This window comes from Labeo rohita, chromosome 14 (assembly GCF_022985175.1).
Source record: "Labeo rohita strain BAU-BD-2019 chromosome 14, IGBB_LRoh.1.0, whole genome shotgun sequence".
NCBI lineage: Eukaryota > Metazoa > Chordata > Actinopteri > Cypriniformes > Cyprinidae > Labeo > Labeo rohita.
Window position 1 is genome coordinate 23,102,918 of NC_066882.1, and position 26,591 is coordinate 23,129,508.

Here is a 26,591-nt window from a genome sequence, read left to right on the forward strand (position 1 = left end):
TAAAACAGTTTGTAACCTGGCTGCTCAAAAAGTTTAGTCAACTCAAAAAAAGTTTATTCAACTTGAAATGTTAAATTATACTAAGTGACAACTTAGATATATGAGTTGAATCAATTTAAAATATTTTACTTAGTACAACTTAACATTTCAAGTTGACTAAACTTATTTTAGTTGACTGAACTTAAAATTTTAAGGCAGCAGGGTAACAAATTATTTTAAGCTGACTCAACAAATTGTGTTTTTTTATTTTTTTTACAGTGTAGCTTTGTGTTTGAAGTATTATATTTTTATTGAAAAACCAAGTATATTTTTTGAGGTGTTATGGGGGGTCCCTTAATGCTTATGGGAGGCCTGGGACCCCTCAGCCGTCCACCCGGTTATGGTTGGTCACTGTAGTATTCCATTGATTGGACAGCTGGATAAGAGGTGACAGTGATGAGCGCTGTGTTTTACCCAAAGTTGAACAGTGACAGTTAAAAAACAGTGAATTAACTTAGTATTAGTAGATTGTATTAGTATTGCAGTGCATTAAAATTCAGTGTCATTAGTTTGCTAAAAGGAACACAGAATGTTTATGTCAAAAAGGCTTTACAAATGATTTACACAAACATTTGTTCTGCTCGTGTTTTGTGAATGAGGCCCAAATTGTCTAATATCTGTCCATCTAGTCGCACCAAATGAAATTGCATAAATAATTACTGTTTTCAAACAGGTTTCCAGAACACTCCATCTCTTTGTCATTTGTTGGCCAAAGTTTATCACATTTCATTATAACTTAAGTTCCTTAATAATGTAGGAAATTAGGACTTGATTTAACCCAATGGATTTTTATTGAATTTTAATAATTTTATTCATATAATGTTTCCTTACACATGCAGCCTTGGTTACATCAGCAGAACAGAAAAGAATTTTAAAAGTGGAGAAAGCTTTTGATTGTGAAAACATTGGCATTGCCTTCAGAACAATGTACAGTGATGAACAATACAAAAACAGTGTTTAACTAGACAGAAGTTCGACTTCACTCTTCGATTTTCTATTGTGCGAAGACTCTTGCTTCCTTCTAAAGAGAATAGAATAGGTTGTGCTGCCTTATTTTAAATCAAAATTAGGACAAGCCTCCAAAGCCTCATTCTCTTCAAATCATAATCACTATAGGAAAAAAAAAGAAAAAAAAAAAGCATTAATGTGACATGAAACTATAAAGTGTAGTGCATTTAAACATTTCTCTTTAATTAATAATGAAAATGACAACTTTGCAAACTCCTAGCTGGTTTCTTCACTCAAAAGCCTAATAGATTTTTCTGGTCTTCATTATTTTTCCACATATTCATAATGTGATATTACACTAGAGTGCCACCTCTAGCTCATTACGTTTATAATAAGCTTTTTCGCAAGCGAACAACCTGTGAATAAGGCCGATGAATACGCCACCGGCTGCCCACAGATCATACGCTATAAACCAGAGCGAGAGTGCTGATTGAGGATAAGGTTTTGCTTTTTATAGCCGACTAAATGCAACACAGCAGCTGATCCCGGATCAGCTCGAATCTGATGCTTTATATAGGCTGTGATAGTGACAGACTGGAGTTATTATGCATGTGCAGTGTGTATGTCAGCTTGTGTTGATAAGGATCGCCGAGTGTGATTGCTATCAAAAACAATTGGACAAGAGTTAATTAGCTTTTCTTTTCACGGTTCCCATCGAAAGGATGGAAACCAAGCATGTTCTTCGCAGGACAGCACGCACGTACGCGCACACACGCACGCACGCATACTACATCGAAGACTTTGTCCCGTCCCAGGTGTACAAGAGCTGCGTGTGGTTTGTCCTACTTCCTGTACAGTGTGACTGTACCTCGGATTGTGCGTGAGCATGTGTGTAACGTTGCGACAAACACTGACCCATTTCAATATGCTGTAATATTTACAAGCTCAGATAAGTTTGATCTCTTTCGAGAGAGCAGGAGCTCGTTTTTAATCATAATCCGAGAAGGGAAGAATTCAAATTTGCACCTTTTAGTTGCCAAGATCAATTAACACCCGTCCCCCAAAGTCAAAGTTTACCACGGGCAAGATCGGACACGAGAAGTGCTGCGTAAAGTGAGTTCATGCGCAATGCCGCCACTACATCACCAAAGTGATCTTGCACAAACGTTCGCAGGCAGACTTCTCTTAAGTGCGCTTGTGAGTGTGTTGCGCGTCGGACGCACGTCCCAGTTTTGGCACTGAGGCGAGTGTGTAGGAACCCAGCGCGTCCTCCTCTCTCTCCTCTAACCTCCTCACAGCGAGACGCACGATTCCACAGGATGCTTCACCATATGCTTCTCTTAACCACTGAGTTTGGGGTTTGGATGTAGGCGATCCATCGGGCGCAGAGCGAGTTCTGGATTTGGATGCTTCGCTGGCACGGCTTTGCGGGTGATGGTGAAGCGCGTCTTGCGCGCTGCCGCACGTTTCCTCGATCTTTCCTCGGGACGTTTGGCGAAGGGAAATGTGAAGAAGGCTTAAAGAATGGCATGTAAACATGGTTTCTGCCAAGAAGGAGATGGTGACTGCGATGTACCCCACTTCTATTTCCACTCTCCTCTACTTTCTGTGCGTGGCGGCTTGGTGAGTTCCAAATGGATGTGAGCGTTACGCATGGCATCTTTACGCCTCGAGGTTACAAACGACAAACTCGGGCGTTTTTGAACTGTTTGTGCTGTTGATTGATACGAAAAATAGGCGTTTGTTTCATGTGTGCGCAATGTTAAAATGCTTCAGTTTGCTCTGTGTTGTTTTTAGCATAAAGAGAATATCTGGACAGATCAGAAAGGATGAGAAATTATACCCGGAAAATTTCACACGCATTCTGGACCGACTTCTGGATGGATACGACAACAGGCTCCGACCTGGATTTGGGGGTACGTGCCAAAATCTCCACAATCATTTGGCCAAAAAAGGCGAGAGCGAGCTCTCCAAATGTTGTGTTTTTACGCAGGTCGCATGCTGTTTACCAAGTGTTGTTTGTTTGGTGAGGGTTGGTGTCCTCTGAGGGGAGATGGAGGTGTAAGCCAACTCCAAATGTCCTTTTGCTGCCCACTTTCTTTCTCTGCTCTCCATGTATCTGTTAGATCGGTGCCGTTTGGTTGTTTAAGCGAGTTTGGTTATGTAATCGCTCCGAGAAAGCCGCTTAATGCACATTTTAAGTAGGAAGAGTACAGATGTTCGCTTTGTGTGCGTAAACCGCTCACATTCCCCACGCTTTCGTATCGCGCATCAGCGTTTTAACCTGTTTTGCGAAGCAAAATGATTCGTTGCTGTATAACCGACGGTCAACGCGACTCATTTTATCGTAGCTCTAGTTTCGAGTACAGTAGCACGACAGATTTGACTGTGGTCATTGTGTTTGAAACTTCAGAATTAACCCTTTCGAGTGTGCCAACAAATCTAGATACGTGTACGTAATACTTTATATTTTAATTACCAGCGTTATTAGATTATATAATATTTTAGAGATCATTAGTTAGTGTGCATGCACATTGTCAAAAATGGAATATTTTCAGCTAATATACATGAGCTAGTGATGTATTAATCATTACATAATATTAATTAATGACTTACTGATGAAAGTTACTATATAAAGAAAAACATCAAGACTTGCTGCAAACGTCACAGTTTCCGCTCTCCTCTTTTCCTCATTTTTTACACAAGAAATAAATAATCAAATCAAAGACTGTGGATCTCTGTGCGTAATACCAGGATGTGATTGGAGCTCTGGGAATGAAGCTCTGGTTTTTTATGTAACTTTAGTGAAGAGGCAGAGAGCACATCTCTCCAAACAGAGCAGCACACCCACCTTCACATGACAAGAGCTCTCGAGCGGAGCTGGATCAGGCTGGAGGGGCCTGATCAGCTCTCAGCGAGATGGTGTGGGTTCACAGTTCTAGTAGGATCGCATGAGTTGCCCTTGCCAAAGAATGCAGTGCTTCAGAGATGATATATATAAGGGCTCGGGCGCGTCTCTTATCACTGGCCTTGTTGTCGTTGTCTGATTGTTGTGCCATGAGGACTTGGGTTTGAAGAAATGCACTTTTCAAAATACACTGTATTATGTAATTGTTCACCCAAAAATGAAAAATTCACTCTGATGTTGTTACGAACTTGTTACTATTTCTGTGGAACATAAAAGTAGCGAATAGGATTAATGGTGCATGTGACAAAAAAAGCGCCATAAAAGTATAACTCCATATGACTACTCCTCTATATTTCGAAGTCTTTAGGAATCAGTAGCTCAAGAGAAAGATTTTTTGCAAATGACAAGCTAAATTGTGAGTTTATGGCTTCAGATGACTTGGAACATAAAGCATGAGTCATATGGACTATTTTATGATACTTAAAAGAGTTTTTGCTACTTTCTAGAACTTGACTAATGACACCACTGAAAAAAAATGCTGTAGGATTTGCTTCGAAAAAAATTTCACAAATATTTCTTCAGAAATTAATAGTAAATATCGCAACTGGTTACAAAGACGCAGCAGGGAACACTGAATCAAATGTGAAATTTTGAAGTGGGAAGACTGAAATTGTATTTTCTTGTCAAATGTACTCCAGTAATCTTTGTTTTATTTACAACTTAGAAAAGAAAAAAATTTTTACGCAGCATGAACTGTTGTTATATTGTAAAAAAGCTGTGTGAAAATTTTCCTTCTGGGTTTCACTGATGAAATAACACGGTTTGGAACAACATTTTTGAAAATAAAGAAAGAAAGGAAGAAATATTGCTCAGTGGCTGCTCAGAAGACTGAGTTAAGTTCTCAGCTCTGTTTAATTTAAATTTTAAATCTATATAAATAACCCAGTAGAAACAAACAAGATAAGTGGCATGCAGCAAGAGTATAGAGCTATAAAGTGAATGTGAAAAGCAGCTTCGTATTCAAAGAATTTGGTGAGTTCATATTGAGGTCTTTTGGCAAATCTGAGCAGTTTGAGGCATGGTTGACATCTCTTTTGAATCTGTAGAGGAGATCTGAAAGCAGGAGACCCAAGAAACTTCTGTTTACTCTGAGTTTATTCTCATTTGTATAGGAGAAGCATTTGAGATATTGAAAAGATCTTTTGATTTTTGTGCGCTGTGGACTGAATGAGATTGTTCCTGTCTTTCATATTTCTGTAGGATTCATGGTTGTCAACTGTGAGAGATGCTCAGAGTGTCTGTTTAATGACAGATAATCCATTTTCTTGTGTTTGACTGAATGCACTTCACTCTGAAGTGATTTACTCAAGCATCTATCAGAGAGCCTCTAGAACATTAGGAGTTCAACCCTCACCAGTTCAGCCAATGAGATGCTTCAGTGATTAATCATGTGATTTAGAGCTTCGAGTGCCCGAGTCTGTTTTCTGTGACACGTTTGGTCTTTATTTGTTTATTTATTTATTTCATTTCTCTCCACAAGAATTTGTTAAAAGTATAAATGATAAATGGTTTCACTCAGAGAAAACTTTTCCCAGTTAAATCCCAACTGAGCCCTAATACACAGTCCTGTTCATATTGTGCTGTATTTGTATGTTTTTAAGAAGAAATCTGCATAATCTGCCTCAGAATTGACTTTTTTTTTTGGTTGATGTCACACCCAATAACAGATTTGGAGAAATTTAGCATTACGCCACTGGTTCACCAATGGATCCTCTGTAGTGAATGGGTGCCGTCAGAATAAGAGTAATCAGCATGACTCCAGTCAATCTATTAATGTCTTGATGTGAAAACTGCATGTTTATGGACTAACATACAAGTCCTCTATCCATAATATTGTTTTATACAATAAAAAAAAAGTTGTTCTCTGAATCAGATGAGAAATATGCACAGATCAAGCATTGTTTACAATTTTGGCCAGAAGCGACGGTTTAAAGTTAAAAATCCCCAATGATGGATTTGTTTCTTTTAAACAATCAGCTTTTTGCTTCACAAGATGTTAGTTGATGGACTGGAGTCGTGTGACGGCACCCATTCACTGCAGGGGATCTATTGGTGAGTGATGTAATGCTAAATTTCTCCAGCTCTGTTCTGAAAAAACAAACTTATCTACATCTCAGATGGCCTGAGGGTGAATTTTCAACCAATTTATATCTTTGAGTGAACTATTCCTTTGATGTTAATACTGTAATACTGTAGGTAATGCATAATTTCTAAAATGTTAAGAGTAGTTATCTAATGCTGCGTAACATTGTCATAAAGGATACACAATATTAGGAATAATTACAGATTTTTTACTCCACTGCGACTCACGCATAGCTCTGATTCTCTTCTAATATGAAACACACTTTACACCATCAAATAAATTCCTTATTGATCAAATCAAGTCCAGTCTATAATTTTTTTCTCATTATGGAAGTCAAATGAGTTTAGAATGTGGATTCATGTTGATCTTGTGTTAATCAGTTTATTTCATTCGTAATGCCTGGTTTTGGTCACATTCCTAGATCTTTGCATTTCTTTGAGATTTATTTTTAGTCATAAGATGTTTAATGTAATTCTGATTTCTGTGTCTGACCAGGTCCAGTGACAGAAGTGAAGACGGATATTTACGTCACAAGTTTTGGCCCAGTTTCTGACGTGGAGATGGTGAGTATTCTGAGATGTTTATGATTATGTGTGAACGGGTTGGATTTGTGTGTGTACATGTATGTGTGCATGAGCAGCTGTTATGTAAGGTGTCATATTCGTCCGCAGAGATATGATTAAAATAAATAATTCAGGCAGCTTGCCATTTAGATCAATGCAAGGTGCAGTTATCTGCTTAGTCAGAGCGAATCAAATACAGTGTGGTAGAGATTCAAAAAAATGTGATTGACTCAACAATTTCAGCAGGTATTTTCCCCTGAGAACAATATGAGGATCAGGACACCTTGCATAAGAGCACAACAGCACTAAATGTGACCAAACCTACAGTGTTTAGCTCAGATTGGTACCAGCTGTAGTAAAAATACACAAAAGGGCATTCTTAATGCATTTAACTTCCATAATGTCATGTATTTCCAGGTGTGAAACTGTATATTCAGCTGCTCTTCTGCAGTACACTAAAAAAAAGGTGTAGAAAAACACTTTTCACTGAGAAATTGTTACAAATAATTACAAAAGAAAAATGGTATTTTCTTGTAAAACATACTTCAGTAGACATACTTTTTACAGAGGATTTGATTGGCTCTTTAAAAAAATACAATAATATTATTGGTTAATGCTATTTTCCCCTGCCCATACAACCTTGATTACATATGAGAAAATAATTTTTCTCTGATTTTTGCTGTAAGATTATGAAAATAAATGTTTTTTTAGCAGAATAAAGTCAACTGATTAATGGTGTAGAATACAATCAGAGGTAAAGGTAAAAGGTAAATAGAGTTTTGATTTTACAATGTTTTTAAGAGTTACAAGGGAATGTTTTACAAGGAAATACAGTAATTATAGTTTATTTTGATTTTATGTTTTAAGAGGTACAGGGGATTTTTATACAAGGAAATTCTGTCTTGGAGGCACTGGATTGAAAAAGCTTGAGTTCATGAGACTTTTGACCTCAGATTGCTTGGTATCTTGAATCTGCACAGTTTAACACAATTCTTTATTTATTTATTTTTTAAGTAAATAGGGTTCATTTTGAATGTATGTTGTTTTTAAGCGGTTAAGGGTTACAGAGGATTATTTACTGAAAAATGATAAGAATTCATATTGAGAGTTCATATCAAGATTACTCTAAAAAATACATAGGGTTCATTTTGCTGTTTTGTTTGTTTTTAGGGGGTTATAGGGGAAATTGGCAGGAGCACAGTTTATCAGCATGAGGTGTCTGTTTAAATGTCTAGACTGTTTTAGGAAGATTATGGTGGATTTATTTTGCTTTTTTAATTGAGAAGATGCTTTCTACAGAACCACTCTAATGAAGCGCACTGTCTGAAAAAAGTCTGATTGATTTGCGTGCAGTTTTGACTGCTCTGTATCTGCGCTTTCTTCCAGGAGTACACCATGGACGTGTTCTTCCGCCAGACGTGGGTGGATAGGCGGTTGAAGTACGACGGCCCGGTGGAGATCCTCCGGCTAAACAACCTGATGGTGACCAAAGTCTGGACCCCCGACACGTTTTTCAGGAACGGCAAAAGATCTGTGGCTCACAACATGACGGCACCAAACAGACTCTTCCGAATCATGAAGAACGGCACCATCCTGTACACTATGAGGTACAGCACGTATCCGTCCAGTCCTGAGTCCGATTTACGCTGAAGAGACTTTGGCAGGCTGTGTTTGCTCGTGGGTGACCGTCGTTTTGCCAAGTAGGATGTGTTCCTGGATCATCTTTTGTTGGTCCTGCAACAACATTTGTGTTCAGTGTAAAAATGGCAGGTTGACATGAATGTTGGTGACGCCTCAAACATCGCTCTAAGGCTAACACTACAATAGTAGTTAGATGATAGAAATGACTGTTGATCCAGGAACATGTCTTACTTGGTGTAAAGAACTTTGTAGGCATTGCTGGACATGAAATGCTCAATATTTCAACCATTTTATCTGTGTCTTTTTCTACAGGTTGACAATAATTGCAGAATGTCCAATGAGACTCGTCGATTTCCCGATGGATGGCCACTCCTGCCCTCTGAAGTTCGGCAGCTGTGAGGATTACACTTACACTTTATATATGTTGATTTTCTTTCATCTCACAGAACCCTAAAGCATGATTTAAGCCAGTGTTTCAGAGTAAAAGAACGTGGCAGTTTAAATGACGTGTTTGGAGTGGGGAGAAGAACATTACTTATGAAGCGTTTTATGAAGAGCACTGAAATAATCCCTTCTTTAAAAATGGATTTCTCTCTCTCTTCACTGTCAGATGACTAAACAATTCATACGAGAAACAGAATTGATTACTTAAGGGTTTCTTTTGTGTGTAGAGACCCTACATATTTAAAATTGAAGTTCATCTATATGCTAGTGTACTCCTAAAAGAAATTCACTTTTTGCATGCACATTTAAAATTCACAGACTTTCACTAGGAGAAAACAACCAAAACTATTAATGGCTTGTTTGAATTTGCATCTTAGCAGTGTGTTGATACAACCACAATCCCCAAAAGAACTCACTTATGAAGCCGTTTTGATTTTCTGTGCAGTATGACATCATATAGCTCAAGCCCCACCCATGACCGTTGACGGACTGTCCTGTTTTAGCATATTTCAGCCCTCAGCCAGTTGTATGCTGTCCGCTGTTTTCTCCGTGCTTAAGCAGCTGTAGCTACAACAATGTCTCGTAAGCAATGCTGGTGTTTTATAGTTGGATTTAAAAGTGAACATACAGTTAATGTCAAAAGTGTACATCCCCCTTTTGGAATCATTAAAAATGTTAATTATTTTACCAAAATAAGAGTGATCATAGAAAAATGCATGTTTTTGTTTATTTAGTATTGACCTGAATAAGATATTTCACATAGATGTGATACATGTAGTCCACAAGATAAAAAAAATAGTTGGGTTTATAAAAATGACCTGGTTCAAAAGTTAACATCCCCTTGATTTTTAATACTGCGTTGTTACCTGAATGATCCACAGGTGTGTTTTTTTTTTTTTTTTTTATTGATAGTTGTTCATGAGTCCCTTGTTTGTCCTGAACACTTTAACTGCCTGCTGTTCTTCAGAAAAATCCTTCAGGTCCCACACATTCTTTGTTTTTCCAGCATTTCTGTGAATTTGAACTCTTTCCCACAATGACTGTATGATTTTGAGATCCATCTTTGCAGACTGAGGACAGCTGAGGGACTCATATGCAACTATTACAGAAGGTTTAAACACTCACTGATGCTTCAGAAGGAAACAATGCATTAAGAGTTGGGGGGTGAAAACTTTTGGAATTTGAAGGTCAGGGTAAATTTAACTTATTTTGTCTTCTGGGAAACAGGTAACTATCTTCTGTAGCCTCTGAAAGGCAGTACTAAATGAAAAAAATATGATATTTAGACAAAATAAGGAAAAAGGTACACATTGTCATTATGTTCAAAAGTTTTCACCCCCCGGCTCCTAATGCATGGTTTTTCTTTCTGGAGCATCAGTGAGTGTTTGAACCTTTTGTAATAGTTGCATATGAGTCCATCAGTTGTCCTCAGTGTGAAAAGATGCATCTCAAAATCATACGGTCATTGTTGAACATGCTGGAACAAATTGCTGGAAAACCAAAAAAAAAACTGTGAACCTGAAGGATTTTTCTAAAAGAACAGCGGGCAGTTAAGAACAAACTGTTAAGAACAAACAAGGGACTCATTAACAACTATCATTAAAAAAACAGAAAAAAAACAGCTGTGGCTCATTCAGGTAACAACACAGTATTAAGAATCAAGGGATGTATTGTAGACTAGATGTGAACATCTTTTATGTGAAATATCTTATTCAGGTCAGTGCTAAATAAACAATAAAATGCATTTTGTATGATCCCTCATATTTTGGTAAAATAATTACCATTTTTAACAATTCTGAAAGGGGGATGGGGTCTTTATTTTCACCCGACATCAGAGCCACTGAGGACGCGGTGGATTCATTTTGTTTTTAATAGTAATCCACCACCGAATACACAAAAAACAGAAGAGAGGGCAGTAGCTCATTATCATTTAAAGAGTCATGCACTGAAATGGGTTGCCGTGAACAGAGCAGTTTTGACAAGGCAAAAAGTGTGTTGTTTTACGCGACCATTGAGGAATTTTAAACAAAGTATGATATTTTATGAAGACCCAACTTGTGGAAAATGGGAATCTGATGTTCCAATTAAAAAGCAGGCAGTATTCAATATACACTGCATAGAATGCAATAAGCAGTAGGCTAGAGTTGCTCTCTTAATATGTTTGAGTTCTTATAGTAACACAATATTGTTGCCCTGGCTGCTAGTTTAAACACTGAGTAGTTCTTCATCTAGAATTACTTTTTCATAGTTGGCTAAGCAAATGTAAACTCATGGCGTTCATTCTTTTCTTTGGGAGAGAAAGAAATACATATAAATATATACACAGTATATAAGCTACAAGTTTAATTTGAGAGCAAATACCTTAGAGGATTGAAAACAGCTCTTCTCCACAAGGAGAAATTACTTTTTCCTCCAAGTGTGTAAATAGAGAGTTGGTTCATATTCTAAAAACTGAACAAAGAATCTCCATATCAGCAGGACTGTTCACGACAGTCGGTCAGCAAAAATGAAAACGAAAACGTGAAAAAAAAAGTTCAGGAACAGAAAGGGAAATCTGAAAAGAAGGCGTAATCTCAAATGGGAATATGTGGCAGGTGGGTAGGGCTCTTTTATGGAGACTGCTGGAAGATCTGGAGATAAAATCAGTCCAGAGAGCTCCTGCTGGCGCATTGTGACATTGTGATGGAGGACGATCTCTGTGTTTTGGTTTTTTAGTGGTGGCTGCGCTAATGTGCTGACGGATATCTCGCTCTCTCTTCTTTGTCTTATACATCTTCCTGTTCTTTCTCTGGGCCGGAGGGGAAGCATCTAGACAGAGAGCTGTTCGTCCCCTGTAGAGACGAGAAGGTCACCACAGCTTTTCCTCCTGCCCCGGGACAGCGCAGACCTATAACAGCTCTCGTTTTTATTTTACGCTCTTTCCTTTGCACTCTGATACAGTTTTCTGCTCCTCTCTATTGTCATGCCATTCTCTTTCTTCTGTATTCATGTATTAGTGATGTTTGCTCGGGTTACTATCACTCGGGGGGTTAGTGATTTGAACAATACTAAACCTTACTGTGTTATTCATTCTGCATCGAAATGAAACTGGAGTATGATTCTCAAAACAAGAGGCTGTGTTTTAATAAAATAAATATATGTGATGCGTGTTTTAGAGCGAAGTGCAGCACTGTGTTCAATTACACACGCAGCTTATGATCTGGTGTTGTCAGTCTTGCTGTTTGCAGTAAATGTCACCCCACTTACTCCACATATATGAGCACAACCATACGCAATTCATCTTTCCAAACTTGTAATGAGAAGCAGGTATCCACTGTATTTTTAACGTAAGAGTGGTGCGGCCGTTTGTAACTTGAATGTGCAAGGCTTTCTGTGTCATCCACTTCCAGTTATTTTTAGCTCATAACAGTCTGTTATGCTGCTTTATATTGCAAACTGGTGTTTCATACCGTACTAGTTTATTATATTGTTATAATTGTGAACACGCTGGTTTGTAGTGTAAATAGTTTGGCGGTTTACTACACTTCCTTACCCCCATACTTCTGCATTCTTGCATCACAAAAAAAAAAAAAAAAAAAATTGCTTTAATATTTAAAAATGAAGAGATAAATGTCATTGTAATTTTACAGCTGTAATGTAAATAAAATATTTATTATTAGTAGTAGTATTATTATTATTATTAAAAAATGCAAATCTTAAATATTCATTTTGTTATTTTATAATGAAATAGGCCATATTTGTTTTATTTTAATATTTTAATTTAGTAATAAAGTATAATAAACATAATACTAATAAATATAGCTGCGATTACCGGGATTCAAGCGCTTAAGGCATTTAAGCATGTAAAGAAAAAAGACATTACATATATTTAGCAAGGCTTTACCCATTTAAATCAATGATTTAAAAAAAGCATTTTTGGCAATTCCAGGTCATTTACCATAGAAATACAGTGTTTTTGAGTCCTTTTTAACTGTTATAGCGCCAGCTCCTGAAAACATTACATGCTTGTTTAGAAACATCTGTTGCATGTGCTCACCAAGTTTTGTGAAGTTTTGAGTTTTCCTTTAGGCTTTATAGGATTTGGGGTTAATTTAAACAGGCCCCTTTTCTAAACAAGTTCGTTATAACCTCCCAAAGAGTAAATTTCTTTTTTTTTTTTTTTTTTTTGATAATTATTGACCTAGAGATTCTAGACAATTGTACTGCAGTGTTTTTCCAGATTGAGCAAAAAACCTAGGCGTAGTTTGCAAAAGTAGGTTTTTGACACAATCGCAATCATTTAACAAATGATTTGATTGACAGCAGTGGTTCCAGAGGCAAAGTTGTTCGGAATAAGGAGTTCTGATAGGAATACTGTAGCCAACCCCTCCCACAACCCAAGTGGTCGATTTCTTGCTAATTTCTCTCAGACCTTTGGGGCCGTGAGTCGAATAGGCCCATCGAGTTTTGTTCCAATCGGCCTCCGTTAACCTTGACTAACAGGTGCTCAAAATTTGCTGGCCAATGGTGGCCAAGTTTTCTGAGATACACAAATGTCCTTATAAACACTTGTGGAACTGCAGACCAAGACCGTGCACACCAATTTTCATGCTGACATGACAAATGGTTGCGTAGTTATAGCCATTTTTATGTTTTTTTCCCCTCTTATAGCACCACCAAGTGGCCAAGCTCCGTGTTTTTTTTTTGTTTTTTTTTCCCTGTGACCTCAGATTGAGCTCTTACATAAGTCTTCTAAGTTTGGTGAACATATCTGATTTTGTTCAGGAGTTATAGGCATTTTACTAAACGTGGCCCTGCCCCTTTCAAACCCTTTGCGACGGTCAGTCGAAAGTTAAACTTTTTTTTGATAATTATTGATATTCAGTCTCCAGAGAATCTTTCTGCACTGGTTTGGTTCCAACTGGGCAAAAAAGAAAAAAATAGGACTAATTCGCAAAAGTGGATTATTCAAAAAATGTGAAATACCTGGAAATTTCGCCAGGCTCGCAATCAAATCTGAGGCATGCGTTTTGTCCACCATGAGCCAAGGATTCCAATGACATAAGACACTTGAGCCTGCGACGAACCATTTAGGAGTTAATGAGCGATTTTGTACTTTTGATCGCTGAAGCCAATTGGGGTGAGCCTTGGTCACGTTGTAGGTATTTTAAATCACAATTTTTGCAATAAGGTGTCATTTGTCAACATCAGTTAATGTGTTAACTAGCATTAACAGACACATTTGTTATTTATTATTTATTAATCTCTAATAAAATACAGTCGTTCATTGTTTGTTCATGTTAGTGCATTTAACTAATGTTAACAAACACAACTTGTGATTTTAATAATGCGTTAGTAAATGCTGAAATTAACATTAACTAAGATTAAAAAATGCTGTAAAGAACTGTTCATTCTTTTTTCATGTTAACTAATGAGGTTAACTAATGCACATTATTGTAAAGTGTTGCCTAATTTTTATTTTAAAATAATAAATAAAATAAAAATAAAATAAAATAAAATAAAATAAAATAAAATAAAATAAAATAAAATAAAATAAAATAAAATAAAATGCAAAACTCCTCATTGCATGAATTCCTATTGAAATTACTGTTGTCATGAATCTGGTCCTGAACGCCAGTCTGCTCGCAGCTGTATGGAGCCACCTTGTTCATCCTTAGTCTAGTTCAGTCATGTTTCTAGTTAGTTTCTCCTAGTCTTGTTACCCTCGCATTGTTATATCATCTTGTCTGCCTTCCACCTGCCCTAGATTTCTCGCCTGTCGTGGATTTAACCCTTTGCCTTGTCGTTTCGGACTCTGTTCGCCCCTCGAATGAACTCTAGCGTATTTGGTTTACCTGTTTTCCTCGTCCCTGTCTTACGGACTACTTTTGTGTCTTGCCCAAATACACCTGCTTGCCAATGTTCGACCCTGCCTATGTTTGACCTTGTTTTTGTTTGTCAATAAAGCTATGCAGATGGATCTGCTCGCTTCACGCGTCTGTTACTCCGTTACAGAATACTTGGTCACTAGGAAGAGGAAGTACAAGGCTTATATAGTGTGCTTGATTGGTTACAGCTGTGTGTGTCATCAGCACAATGAATGATAGGAAATGTAGTCCGGGGTGTGGTGCAACAGTCTGTGTAATGTGAAATGTCAAGGCGAGCAGACTGGCGTTCAGGACCAGATTCATGACAACTGTATTTAACTTACTGATCACCTTAGAAACCAACAATATTTTAGAAATAATGATAACATACTGTTACAGTTTTTTTTTTTTTCTTTTTTTTTAAACTTAATTTTATGTTTATATGTAAATGTATGTACAGGTGTATCTCAATAAATTAGAATGTCGTGGAAAAGTTCATTTATTTCAGTAATTCAACTCAAATTGTGAAACTCGTGTATTAAATAAATTCAGTGCACACAAACTGAAGTAGTTTAAGTCTTTGGTTCTTTTAATTGTGATGATTTTGGCTCACATTTAACAAAAACCCACCAATTCATCAATTTCAGCAAATTAGAGTACTTAATAAGACCAATAAAAGTGAATTGTTGGCCTTCTGGAAAGTATGTCCATTTACTGTATATGTACTCAATACTTGGTAGGGGCTCCTTTTGCTTTAATTACTGCCTCAATTCAGCGTGGCATGGAGGTGATCAGTCTGTGGCACTACTGAGGTGGTATGGAAGCCCAGGTTTCTTTGACAGTGGCCTTCAGCTCATCTGCATTTTTTGGTCTCTTGTTTCTCATTTTTCTCTTGACAATACCCCATAGATTCTTGTGAGTTTGCTGGCCCGTCAAGCACACCAACACCATGGTCATTTAACCGACTTTTGGTGCTTTTGGCAGTGTGGGCAGGTGCCAAATCCTGCTGGAAAATGAAATCAGCATCTCTAAAAAGCTGGTCAGCAGAAGGAAACATGAAGTGCTCTAAAATTTCTCTGTAAACGGGTGCAGTGACTTCGGTTTTAAAAAAACACAGTGGACCAACACCAGCAGATGACACTGCACCTCAAATCATCACAGACTGTGGAACTTAACACTGGACTTTAAGCAACTTGGGCCCTTCCTCCAGACTCTAGGAACCTTGGTTTCCAAATGAAATACAAAACTTGCTCTCATCTGAAAAGAGGACTTTGGACCACTGGGCAACAGTCCATTTCTTCTTCTCCTTAGCCCAGGTAAGACGCCTCTGATGTTGTCTGTGGTTCAGGAATGGCTTAACAAGAGGAATACAACAACTGTAGCCAAATTCCTTGACACGTCTGTGTGTGGTGGCTCTTGATGCCTTGACCCCAGCCTCAGTCCATTCCTTGTGAAGTTCACCCAAATTCTTGAATCGATTTTGCTTGACAAGCCTCTCAAGGCTGCGGTTCTCTCGGTTGGTTGTGCATCTTTTTTTTCTAAACTTTTTCCTTCCACTCAACTTTCTGTTAACATGCTTGGATACAGCACTCTGTGAACAGCCAGCTTCTTTGGCAGTGAATGTTTGTGGCTTACCATCCTTGTGAAGGGTGTCAATAATTGTCTTCTGGACAACTGTCAGATCAGCAGTCTTCCCCATGATTGTGTAGCCTAGTTAACCAAACTGACAGACCATTTTGAAGGCTCAGGAAACCTTTGCAGGTGTTTTGAGTTGATTAGATGACTGGCATGTCATCATATTCTAATTTGCTGAGATAGAGAATTGGTGGGTTTTTGTTAAATGTGAGCCAAAATCATCACAATTAAAAGAAGCAAAGACTTAAACTACTTCAGTCTGTGTGCACTGAATATATTTAATACACGAGTTTCACAATTTGAGTTGAATTACTGAAATAAATGAACTTTTCCACAACATTCTAATTCATTGAGATGCACCTGTATGTTTTGTTTTTGTTATTTCTTTTTTTTATGTCTATAAAGTTTTTATTATTTTGTATTTATTAGTTTTTGCTAAGTTATTTTGGTACTTCAAGTTAAACTAAACATAAAAGACAAATGTTTCCTTAGCAACTACCTGAAATAAAATAAATTAAACTTTTTTTAAACATCAATTTTGTTCCAAGTAACAAAAACGGTTTTGTTTTAGTTAACTTTAATAACTCTGGAACCACTTAGCCCGGCAACCAGAAACAAAACATTAGCTTCGTGACAGAAACTTTTATGCTGACAAGTTTAAGTCCTCAGAAAATAGTCTGTAATTATACTCATGTTTTACTGATCCGTCTCTCTCCCGCATGGGTTAGTTCAATTCCCCTCCAAAGATTCTGTCATGCCCAGCGTGACTTTGGATCAAAACTCGCTTAGTCTCTCTGTCCCCTCTTTCTTCTCTCTTGTGCTGTCTTTCTGTTTTCATGGGGTTGTTGGTGGGTGTCTTGGAAGCCCTTCCTCTGCTCTACTTCCCAGTGTGTGGGGGTTCAGAAGCAGAAATGGAGAAAGACACAGCGAGGAGGAGAGAAAAAAAGAGAATTAAGGAAGATAGAGATGATGATAATGACGATCTCAAAGGAGGACAGGAGCGTAGGGAACGTGCCGACGGACTCCTGGATGTGCAGTCGGTCTCTACTCCGAGAGCCTGAGCTGTTTGATGTATGGATTTCTCCTCCATAAATGAAATCTGTCTGATTCCAAGCAGGAGATCTGCGGATCTCAGCGGATCTGATTTCTGTGTCAGGATGATTGTTCTGCTTGGCTCGGATTTGAGATTGGCACTCATAGTGGAGGAAGTGGGCAGCAGTGAGGAAAGATCAGTGTCTTAGCGGCGACCGTTCGACCCTGAGCTCGAGGACTAATACACGCCGTTCCATGCGTAGGCATGCCCACAGGAAGATTTATTCTCAAAGATTGCTCTTTCATAGTTTAGGAGACCTAATGAAGTTCTCAGATATGTTTAATTGAAGTATTAACTCCTTTATTTCCTTTGGTGAAATAAAAATTGAAAAATCGAGACAGTTGTTGACATTGAAGATATATAATAAGTTCTTCTGATTGCCAAATTGCAGCAGTTTTTTGAAAGAAAAATCAAAAAGCTACCACAATTTCCAATCATAAATCTCAATATAAACAAATATTTTCCTCTCATCTGCCATTTCCAGCAATATGCCAGCAATTGCCTCATTTGTTTAGTTTTACCTAAGGCTTTTTTTCTCTGGAGGAAAATCTCAGCATCAGGAGACTGCAGCAAAAGTGTCCATTTACTCTCTGTTTAATCTTATTAGTCTTTTTCATTTCCGCTGGGATACACACAATACCACAGAAAGGGTCTGAATGTTAGTGTTATGCACACATATATTCTATATGTCATTTGAGATGTTTTTATGATGGCTCTGTTTTGTGTGGCAGATGCCTACCCAAAGACTGAGATGATCTACACCTGGACCAAAGGCCCGCAGCATTCTGTAGAGGTCCCACCTGAGTCGTCCAGCCTGGTACAGTACGACCTGATCGGACAGACTGTGTCAAGCGAGACTGTAAAATCCATCACAGGTACAGACACATAACACACTTTCACAGTGACAACAACATTTTTGCTGCAAATATCTTAAAATATACTGTTCACATATTTGGGGTCTGTAAGATTTTCTGTGTTTTTTTAAAAGAAGGCTGCATTATTTCAACGAAGTAACTGTTTGAAATCTGATTTAAAAGAGCTGTTTTCAATTTGAATATATTTTAAAATGTAATTTATTTTTGTGATGCAAAGCTGAATTTTCAGCATCATTACTCCAGTCTTCAGTGTCACATTAACCTTTAAAAATCTTTCTCATATGCGGATTTGCTGCTCAAGAAACATTTCTCTATTATCAATGTTGAAAACTGCTGCACATTTAAATTAGAATCCTTGCATTATAAATATCTTTACTCCCACTTTTGATTACTTTAATGCATCCTTGCTGAATAAAAGTATGAGTTTCTTTTCAAAGAAGTTGTACTGACCCCAAATTATTGAACAGTAATGTAGTGCTTGCAATGCTGCAGTGTATTGATGTTCTTCAAACAGCTAAAACACTAATTCGGGTCTAGCTATATAGCTCATTTAATTAAAAGAGAAGTAAAGTAAGTAATGTAAAAATGTAATGTAATGTAATGTAATGTAACATAAGAATGTTACCATATTTTTAAACATTTATAGCAACTTATCCAAACCAGCCCTAAACAAGACATGACATTTTGTCATTTGCTTGGTTTCTATGTGGGCCATTCTACTGTAAATCATTGGTCCAAAATCCTGCTCTCTATAACCATGTATTAAAAAAAAATAAATATATAAATACAATTCTGACTAGTTATACCACAATATACAGCATATTCACTGTCAATACAACAAAATGGCTTGGTGATGTAAACTACCTTGTTGCATCTGGTTAGAACACAGTGTTAAGGCCTGTTCACACTGAGAACACTAACTATAAAGATGACTATATTAGCGTCTGTTTATTCTAAGCACACACTCATCTGCCGCTTTAAATTCTTGAGCTCATTACAGCAGGATTGATTCTGAATGGGTGTCAATGTTTTTTTCGTACATTTCGTACATTAGCTGGAATAAAAAGAGTTTTGAAAGTGATTCCAACTATATCATAGTGTTAATTTTGTCAGCTATTTTTAATTTAGTCTTAGTCTGGTGTCAAGTGTATTTTTTTAGTTTTTATCATATTTAGTCAACTTGTCCTGTTTTACTTTTAGTCAACTAAATATCCGAGCATTTTAGTCTAGTTTTAGTCAGTGGAAACTTGCACATTTTCATCAGAATTTGTCTTACTGTATAAAGGTTAAAATTATAAAAAATATTATTTTGCTCACTTTTAATTGCAATGATTGTTTTCATTTGGGAAATGTATTTTTACATTTCATCAGAAGTTGCCCTTTCACCAATAAGCACAAATCAACAGAATATCTACTCATGTGCATGGTTTACTTTACCTCATATGTACAGATTTATAACAGGATATCATTTAGAGGCTAAGTAAAAACCAAAGACTTCAGATATACACTTGTCCATTCTATGTTATGAAAACTGGTGTAATAAAAAACCTACTCTCAAATATTATAACAGAGAAATTCCTAACAGTAATTCCAATTACTTTTTAAAACAACGCCAAAAGAATTATTGCCGCACAGAGGTTGTGCAGTTAACGTTACAGTCAGCAACCATAATTGCAAACAAAACAGTCAAGTCAAGATCCATGACAGAACACAGACTGGCTAAATGACACTTTCATTTAAGCAGAATACCTCAAATGGAGATCGCTGAACTCCAGCTTACTTATACAGTACTATATGTCAGTGTTTTCAGATCATAGCGCCTCCGCAGAGAGAACGCGTATGATTGTTTGCCAGATTGCATGAAGCAAAAAGCCTGACAGAGTATGTATCCGTTTATCACTTTTTTGAAAACGGCCAGCTGGTGGCGCTTGAGAACACTTCGGTGGCACAGCATTTTTCCAGCTTAGCCACTTTCACACATAATATCTTTACCGGTAAATTACCATTAAGAGATCATGTGTGAACAGGACCTTTTAAAAAATACTGGTAAATTCGTTCCAGCAATTTACCAGTAAGGGAAGTTAAATTACTGGTAGTGTGTTCTGTGTGAACACAGAACAAAATTACCAGTATGAGCATGCACAAGTTCAGAACACGCTGACGTAAGACGTAAACTCTGGGTCAATCATAACATTCTGACGCAAAAGATGCATTTACCCAAAAGATGCGTATACCCCTGCAAGTTTACAAACACAACATTGGCGCAGCTGTTTAGAGGTCACAGAATTGACCAGTATTTTAAAACAGAAATGTGAATGGTGCTTTACCGGTAAGAAAAACCCTGAACATTGTTGCCTGTATGAACAGCACATTTTTGTTTTTACCAGTAAAGTCAATTTACTGGTATTACTGTGTGAATGGGGCCATTTGGTTGCTATGATTTGGAATGTCCACAGCATGTATTTCTAGTATCTCATTTTAAAAAATATTACTGAATATAAAAGTGCAGTAACCAGCAATATTAACTTGTCCATTGTTGTTCAGTCACACAAGTATGATGGTTGGTTAGTGTAGTATTTCTCTCGCCCCACCTCCATTGATTGGACGGCTGGGTAAAAAGTGACAGTGATGAGTGCTGCCTTTTACAGTTATTAACTCTCAGCTACAAAAAAAAACAAAAAACAAATGAACTTGTAAAATATTGTAATGCCAGTGCCTCAAATTTCATTCAATCATCAGTTTGCCAAAAAGAATGCAGAATGTTTTATGCACCATTTACATAGGTAGGGAGCAGGTGTACATTTCTTTTAGACCAACTAACATTTTAACAAATTTGTGCTAAAAAAAAAAAAAAAAAAAAAATCATGTTTCATGAGTGAGGCTCATAGTATTTAATTGACACAGAAAACCTATACTTACCTAAAACTTAAGAACTGGTATTTCTTTTTGGAAATGCAAATTTAGTTTTGTTTATACTGCTTACTCTAATGGAAGAATTACATTTTAATCATCAAGCCGACACAGATTTTATGCCTTAACGGTTTATCCTGTGCACTTCAAATACCACAAGCCAACCAATGCCACGTCTCATCAGTGTGCACATGTTTAGAGACACCTGGTCTGTATCCGAGTCACCTGATCAGTGCATATGGAGAATATCTGATAGTGATGTGAGATAGATTAAAATTAGATTAAAAAACATTTTTACTCATGCGACAAGGCCTAATGTCAGCTTAAACGTAAAGGTCAGAATGAGTGATTGCAGATCGGCTTGGTTTTTTAGAGCAACTGCATGCCTCAGTTAAACAGAAGGGGGGAAAAACAATGGCATTTGTTTATTCATTACATCTTTTTGATCAAAATTACATAAGAGATTTGGAGCGTTCACTGTGTGTTTTGATTACTGGAGCGCTGTTTCCCAATACGGCTGTGAGCCTCATTCTGTTAAAATAAGATGAATCTGCCAGCGCAGCTTAACAGCCAGAAAACTTTGCCGTTCAGCCAAAATAAGTCTGCCGTGGTGACAGACTGTCATTCTGACCTTGTTCCTATGCGTGTCCGCTTTTGGGCTAATAAGGCACTTCCTGTTTCTGTTTCTCTGCTCTTTCAGGTGAATATGTGGTAATGACGGTCTACTTCCACTTGAAACGGAAAATGGGCTACTTCATGATTCAGACGTACATCCCCTGCATCATGACTGTAATCCTTTCTCAAGTGTCTTTCTGGATAAATAAGGAATCCGTGCCCGCCAGAACTGTCTTTGGTACGTGTTACTCTCAAATCTTCTGCACCGTTTCACCCTCTGAGCCGCCAACACCATTTTCATGCAAATGCTAAGAAAAGAGCTGCTTCCTTCTGTCATATCTTCCTCCATCCATTGCTCTTTCTTTATGCTGTTTTATTCCACTGTGCGTAACCCTGGGTTAATGACTTTTTTAACCCCGGGTAAAGACCACTTTTGAAAGTGGGTTAGCATCACTTTTTACCCAGATTGCAGTGCTAAAGATATTCTGTGTGGTGCGTGAAATGTGACAAATGACAACTGACTATGAGCTGCCTTAAAGCTGGTGTTATTAAATATTCATGCACTTTGTATAGCCACAGAAACTTTCACACAGCAGTTAAATTTTTTTTGTCATATTTGCAGTTTTTTTGTCGTATGTACAGTAGTATGATCTTACAACAACTAGCAGATTTACATACTCACATTCCCAAATCAATATGTGCCATATTGTTCAAAAGTTAGAATGTTTGATTTTTTTTTCTTTTTTTAAGAAATACTACAGCAAGGATTTATTACATTACTAAAATGACAGTTAAGACATTTATAGTGTTACAAAAGATTTCTATTTTAAATGCTGTTTTTGAACCTTCTTTTCATTAGAGAATCCTGAAAAAAAAAAAAAAAATTAAAAAAAGAAAAATATTAAACAGCACAACTGTTTTCAACACTGATAATAATAAGAAATGTTTATTCAGCACCAAAACAGCATATTAGGATGATTTCTGAAGGAACATGTGACAATGAAGACTGAAAATTCAGCTTAGCTTCAAAGGAATGAATTATATTTTACAATATACTCAAACAGAAAACTCTATAATATTTCACAATATTACTGTTTTTATTATATTTTAATTAAATTAGTTGAGCCTTGGTGAGTATAAGAGACTTTTTTTTAACCCAGAATAAGTGTGAAACAAGATAACTATCTGTCTATTTATCTGAAAGCATTTTCCTGTTTGTGTTAAAATGTTAGTTTGGTGTGACTTTAGTCCTGATCCAATTACGATGCTGCGATGCCTCACAAGCTACTGAATTGTAACATGTGTCACCATGTGTATCACATCAGGAGGTAATTGGCGTTTCCCAGTGCTATGAAAACAAGAGAGAATTTGTTTTTTTGTGTGTGTGTTGCAGGATCAAATTAACACAAAATGTGAGCAAGTGTACATCTATTATAGTTACTCGTTTCATAATTTTTTTTTTTTTTTTTTTTTTTATCTCTAATTCAGTTCAAGTTGTTGAATCGTATTTTTTAAAAGGTGTTTTTTTTTAGTCACTGCAAAAAATTATTTGCTCATTATTTTTGTCTTGTTTTCCAATACAAATATCTAAACATTCTTAAATGAAGATACAAATTAAGTCTTGTTTTCTGAACACTTTAACAAAATTGAGTTTATACTTAAAACAAGAAAAAAAATCTTGTCTTCCCTTTGAATTAAGTTTATTTGTTAAATGCCACTGACAGCTATTTTCTCGTTTTTAACGAACTAACGTCATTTTTAGGCATTTTTCAGAAAACAAGGCTTCACTTCCAGAACAAAAATTTACAGATAATGTACTCAACCCCTTGTCATCCAAGATGTTCATGTCTTTCTTTCTTTTTTCAGTCGTAAAGAAATTATGTTCACTTCTATGGTGCCCCCGAGTTTGAACTTCCAAAATGTAGTTTAAATGAAGATACAAATGGCTAGAAACAATCCCAGCCGAGAAAGAAGGTTCTTATCTAGCGATTATTATTATTTTTTAAATTATAATTCATATACTTTCTAACCTTAAATGCTTGTCTAAGCTCTGCATGTGCTCTGTGTAATCCAGTTCATTACAGTAAGGGTATGCAGCAATGTTGGACGATTTTGAAGTTGGAGGAGAAAATAAGATGGGAGTTTTTCGACATACCCGACTGTATCGACCCGGATAGCAAAGACTACGCATGCACATCGCATAGCTAGACAAGACAAGCATTTGAGGTTAAAAAGCATATTAACTGTAAACCTTTCTCGGCTGGGATTGTTTAGAGTCCTTTGAAGCTGCATTTAAACTGCATTTTGGAAGTTCAAACTCATGAGCACCATAGAAGTCCACTATATGGAGAACATTCCTGAAATGTTTTCCTTAAAAAACATAATTTCTTTACGACTGAAGAAATAAAGACATGAACATCTTGGATGACAACGGGGTGAGTACATTATCTGTAAATTTTTGTTCTGGAAGTGGACTTCTCCTATAATACCTGAGTCATTTTGCTTCTTAACTAAATATGTCTTTGTTAAAGGAGTCATGAACTGCCTTTTTATTATTTTGTACTGTTCTCTGAAGTCCACGTATAATGTTATCAAGATTTTTACATTAAAAAACATCATCATTTAGAAGTAATATGCTATTTTCTGTCCTGTTCTAACCCTTCTCATCAGAAAGCTTTGTTTGAATAGACGTGGCGTATTGTAGACTCGGAAGTAAGCGCCCACTGCTATGATTGGCTAATAGTTGTGTATGTTTGACAGCCTACATCCTTGTGATTTAGGTTAAAAATCCTGCTTCGAATTGTGCCTTGTTTGTGAATGAATTCGTAGTAAAATGAAGGGAACAAAGGACCAAGTTTTTACCGACACAGTCTGGACCTTCATTACAAATAATGTTCATCCACTCATTCCTTATGTTCCAATGCAAAGACACAGCACTGAAAGAAAAAAGCACAGCGCTGAAAGAAAATTCTCTCGTATATGGTGCATGTGTGGAGTTTTACGCTACTAGTCTCTTTTCTTCCTTGCGCTAAACCATCCTATTCATTTCCATTGGCGGGCATTTTAGCACCATGTGCCTGATCATTCCTGAACGCCCTTATGTGCTGTGACCTTATGTGTCTGCCGCAAACACGACAAAACACTTCTACATCCACAGACACTCGTTCATGCTCGTGCACACTCGTGCACGCACCTCCTGTTTCCTTCCGCACTTCACCTGGGGCACTAGAGATGCTGAGAATAGCACGCTCTCATTCTCCACTGGAAAAGTGTAACAATGACCCACCTTCAGATGGCTACTAACAGAGCGGTGCGCTTGGACCTGGGCCAGAGGAGCGGATTTTCATGTCCTAGATGGAAGTGTGCTTAGTGAAGGGGTTTCTGGGTAATGACAGAGTGGGTTTTTGATGGCCGGTGCAATGTTCAGAATGGACGCAGCAGGAGACCACAATGATCTGTTGTTTATCTGTTCTGGGATGGCTTCCATATTTCGCTTTCTCTACACATGGCTCTAGTGTATTTTGGAAGAATGGTGGCTTCCAAATGGCTCTGTTACTGTTTTTTTTACTACCTTTGTTAGCACAATGTAGTTTGAAATTAGTTTGGGAGTGTTTATTAAAAGCATTTACTCTGTTTTTTTTGTCTTTTCAGTTTAAGATGTAAAAATGGGTCAGGATCAGAAACAGTCAAAGTTATGATGTCAGAACCATGAGGACATTAGCCTATGAAGACCAATATTTTCATATCCATGCCATACACTGTAAAACAAACAAACAAGCAAAAGAACTCAGTATTTTTGTGTTATTTAGTACAAATATATAAACATTCCTACATCAAGACGCATTTACTTGGGAAGGAAAATTTCCTGAGACATTAAGTTGTTGTTGTTGTTTTTTACCCCATTGACAGATTTTTTTTTTCTTATTTTAAGCTTAAACTCATTTTATTTTGATGCATTATTCAGAAAAGAAGACTTAAAAGGATAGTTCGACCAAAAATGAAAATTACCCCATGATTTACGTACCCTCAAGCCATTCTAGGTGTATATGACTTTCTTCTTTTAGACAAAAACAATCAAAATTATATATAAAAAAATGTCCTGACTCTTCCAAGCTTTATAATGGCAGTGAATGGGTGTTGAGATTTTGAAGCAAAATAAAGTGCATCCATCCATCATAAAAAGTACTCCACATGGCTCCGGGGGGGTTAATAAAGACCTCCTGGAGCTAATCTATGCCTTTGTGTAAGAAAAATATCCATATTTAAAACTTTTATTCATCTGAATAAAGAAAGTCATATACACCTAGAAAGGCTTGAAGGTAAGTAAATCATGTGGTAATTTTTCAATTTATAGTTTTAGTCATATTTTAGTTATCTGAATTGTTTTAGTTTTAGTCTAGTTTTAGTCGACTAAATATCATAAGATTTTAGTCGCCGAAATCTACAGTAGATTTAATTGGTTAAAATCGAATAGGTTTATTTACAGTGTAATGCATTTATTTAGCATTTTATTAAATTACCAAACTCATTGTATAGGTTTGATATTAAGGTTTTATCATAATAAACACAGATTTAACTGCTGTGACACACAGCATGCCTTTTTATTAAAATGAAATGAAACCACTTCTCATAAAGAAACAAGAACATGGTCTTCTTTTCAATGAAATGCCAATGGTTACAGTATATAGGCCAATTATGCATTCTTTATAACAACTTGTTTACCACATTCTTCATTCTTTCAGAAAAAAATTATTTATATAAATACATTTAGATTAATCTTTAGTAGGGCTACTAAAGTGATTCAGTCAAGAACAGTGCGTGATTTTCTGTCTTTCTTTTGTTTGCTTGATTAACATCAATGCCAGAGACAAAACCAACTAAAATAGGCTGCTGTCCCTTTAAAACTGAATGCACAGGTAAAATATAGCCTA

At 36.8% G+C, this 26,591-nt stretch overlaps 1 protein-coding gene across 1 annotated transcript in view; it reads left to right on the top strand.

Annotated features, from left to right (window-relative positions):
* The first annotated feature begins 1,893 nt into the window (after nt 1-1,893).
* The window catches only part of gabra4 (gamma-aminobutyric acid type A receptor subunit alpha4), a 52,310-nt gene continuing 27,612 nt past the window's right edge, over nt 1,894-26,591 (top strand). Inside the window, exons 1-7 of the mRNA XM_051127382.1 lie at nt 1,894-2,610; nt 2,785-2,903; nt 6,534-6,601; nt 7,988-8,208; nt 8,555-8,637; nt 17,992-18,135; nt 21,746-21,898. Coding sequence (XP_050983339.1) covers nt 2,525-2,610; nt 2,785-2,903; nt 6,534-6,601; nt 7,988-8,208; nt 8,555-8,637; nt 17,992-18,135; nt 21,746-21,898 — 874 coding nt within the window. The 5' untranslated portion in view covers nt 1,894-2,524. The remainder of the gene's footprint in view (nt 2,611-2,784; nt 2,904-6,533; nt 6,602-7,987; nt 8,209-8,554; nt 8,638-17,991; nt 18,136-21,745; nt 21,899-26,591) is intronic.